This window comes from Gekko japonicus, unplaced genomic scaffold (genome assembly GCF_001447785.1).
Source record: "Gekko japonicus isolate JY-2015 unplaced genomic scaffold, Gekko_japonicus_V1.1 scaffold971, whole genome shotgun sequence".
NCBI classification, from domain to species: Eukaryota; Metazoa; Chordata; class Lepidosauria; order Squamata; family Gekkonidae; genus Gekko; species Gekko japonicus.
The window spans coordinates 455,126-457,262 of NW_015173151.1; the positions used below are offsets into that span (position 1 = coordinate 455,126).

At 48.2% G+C, this 2,137-nt stretch overlaps 1 protein-coding gene across 1 annotated transcript in view; it reads right to left on the reverse strand.

The window, feature by feature from the left end:
* The window catches only part of LOC107119781 (deleted in malignant brain tumors 1 protein-like), a 34,166-nt gene extending 33,025 nt beyond the window's left edge, over positions 1-1,141 (reverse strand). The window contains exon 1 of the mRNA XM_015422375.1: positions 931-1,141. Within this exon, the coding sequence (XP_015277861.1) occupies positions 931-1,141 (211 nt within the window). The remainder of the gene's footprint in view (positions 1-930) is intronic.
* Between the last annotated feature and the right edge of the window lie 996 nt (positions 1,142-2,137).

Sequence of the window (2,137 nt, forward strand, 5' to 3'; positions counted from 1 at the left end):
CACTCGGAAGCAACCCCAACAAGGACAAAAAAAAAAAACCCTTACACCCCCATCCCTTCTCTGGGGGGTTGCATATGAAGAGATCAGCTCCAGTCCACAAAGAACAGGAATAAAATGTTGTTAGTCTGTAAGGTACCACTGGGCACTTGTTCAATGTTACCTAGTACATTAAGCCCTGACCTGGATAGCCCAGGCTAGCTTGATCTCATCAGATCTCAGAAGCTAAGCAGGGACGGCCCTGGTTAGTACCTTGATGGGAGACCACCGAGGAAGACTACACAGCGGCAAGCAGTGACAAACCACCTCTGAATGTCTCTTGCTTTGAAAACCCCAATGGTTCACCATAGGTCAGCTGCAACTCGATGGCAAAAGAAGACGAGTGAATTAATCTTGTGATAATTTCCCACCATGCTTACAATGCTAGTAGCTTTTGGCCTTAAGATGCTGAACTACAGGCTGTGGAAGGTCAGTAGTTCAGCAGTTCGAGACCCGAGTGTGCCGCATGACAGAGTGAGCTCCTGTCTCTAGTTCCAGCTCCTGCCAAACTAGCAGTTCGAAAGCAAGAAATTGCAAGTAGATAAATAGGTACCACTTCGGTGGGAAGGTAACAGCGTTCCGTGCACCTTGGTGCTTAGTCATGCCGGCCACATGACCACAGAAACGTCTTCGGACAGCGCTGGCTCTTTGGCTTTGAAATGGAGATGAGCACCGCAACCCTAGAGTCGGATTCGGCTGGCTTTCAAGCAAGGGAACCTTTACCTTTTTTAACAGCAGCCTGATTTTACCAAGTACAATGCTTCTTCCCCATCCCACAAATCTGCATGCTGATTGCGGCATACTGAGCGATGGGTAACGGGACCGAAGCCATACAGGACAGTTGGCCACCCTATAGGTCAAAAATGGACTCGGCCCACTGGTTCCTGAACATACCTGAGCACACAGCCCCAGCATCTTCTCCATGATGGCAGTCATTGTCTCCCCAAGACCTTGCTGGGCACTGACTGAGAGCCGATTCCGTGCCTTTGCATTCGGTGTCATCGATCCAGATGCTGCCATTTCCTCTTCCAAAGTGTGATCCTCGTGGGGCTGATATTGCTGTCGAACATCCCAGCTGCCGGCACACGACTCTGGCTTCTTCCATGCCCCAGCTATCGTCACAAACGGTGCCCCACTGGCCATTATGGAGCACTTCCACTCGCCCACTGCAGCGACTCGAACCGTTCACCAATCTGATCTCAGCTATGTCTGAGGTTGCAGGAACTGAGCCCCCAACCGCACCTAGGAAGATCAATATTCAGAGGGTGGGACAACAACAGTAACTAAGATAAGGAGGAATAAGCCTTACTGACGTGTCAAGCTAGCTGGGAAACTCTTCCAGAATTTTGGGGAAATGTGAGAGTTGGTGTCGGTGCAAAATTCAAAATGGAGTTGGGCATAAACCTTCAGCATTTCATTGGTAGGCCTTAGGTACTTAATTGTCTATTTGTCCTTTCCCACCATTGGGATCCTGACGTGGTTGGGTGTTGGGAATGTCTCTTTAAACAGGAAAGGCAAAGGGTGTTTTGTACAAACTCTGTATGCACGTAGGTGCCCTGCACGAGGTTCATTCCTTCCTACATATTTCTTCTATTTTATGCCTAACTCACCATTAGACATAGAGGAAATGGGATTTGCTTAAGAGAAAATTGCTTCAAACAGTTAAAGAAGGCCTAGCAGAGGGTGACTTTTACTTCCTTATATCTGCACGTTCCATTTTTGTTTTTTTTAAAAATCCACCAAAAAACACCCTCCAACCCTTCCCCAAGCCTTGCTTTCCATTAGAATGTGTCGATCATGCTTTTAGATAAGATCCTCTCACACAGGGAACTCTGATCCTTCTCTCAGATCCCCTGCCTTGTTTGTTTTAGTTGTAGATTGGTGGAAGCTTCAGCCTGTGTACTACAGTTCCAAAGGATATAACAAAGAAAATTACAAATCTCTTCAGCGCCCACAAGGATGCATAAAATATCAGGTTATATACAGGGGCGCCAACTTTGGTTGGTGGGGTGTGGGAAAATCCAGGGGGGTGCCAGGGTCGCGCCTCCTGCTCCTCTTGCAGCAGCAGAAGCAGCCGCTCTGGCTCCATTGTGACCTCTAG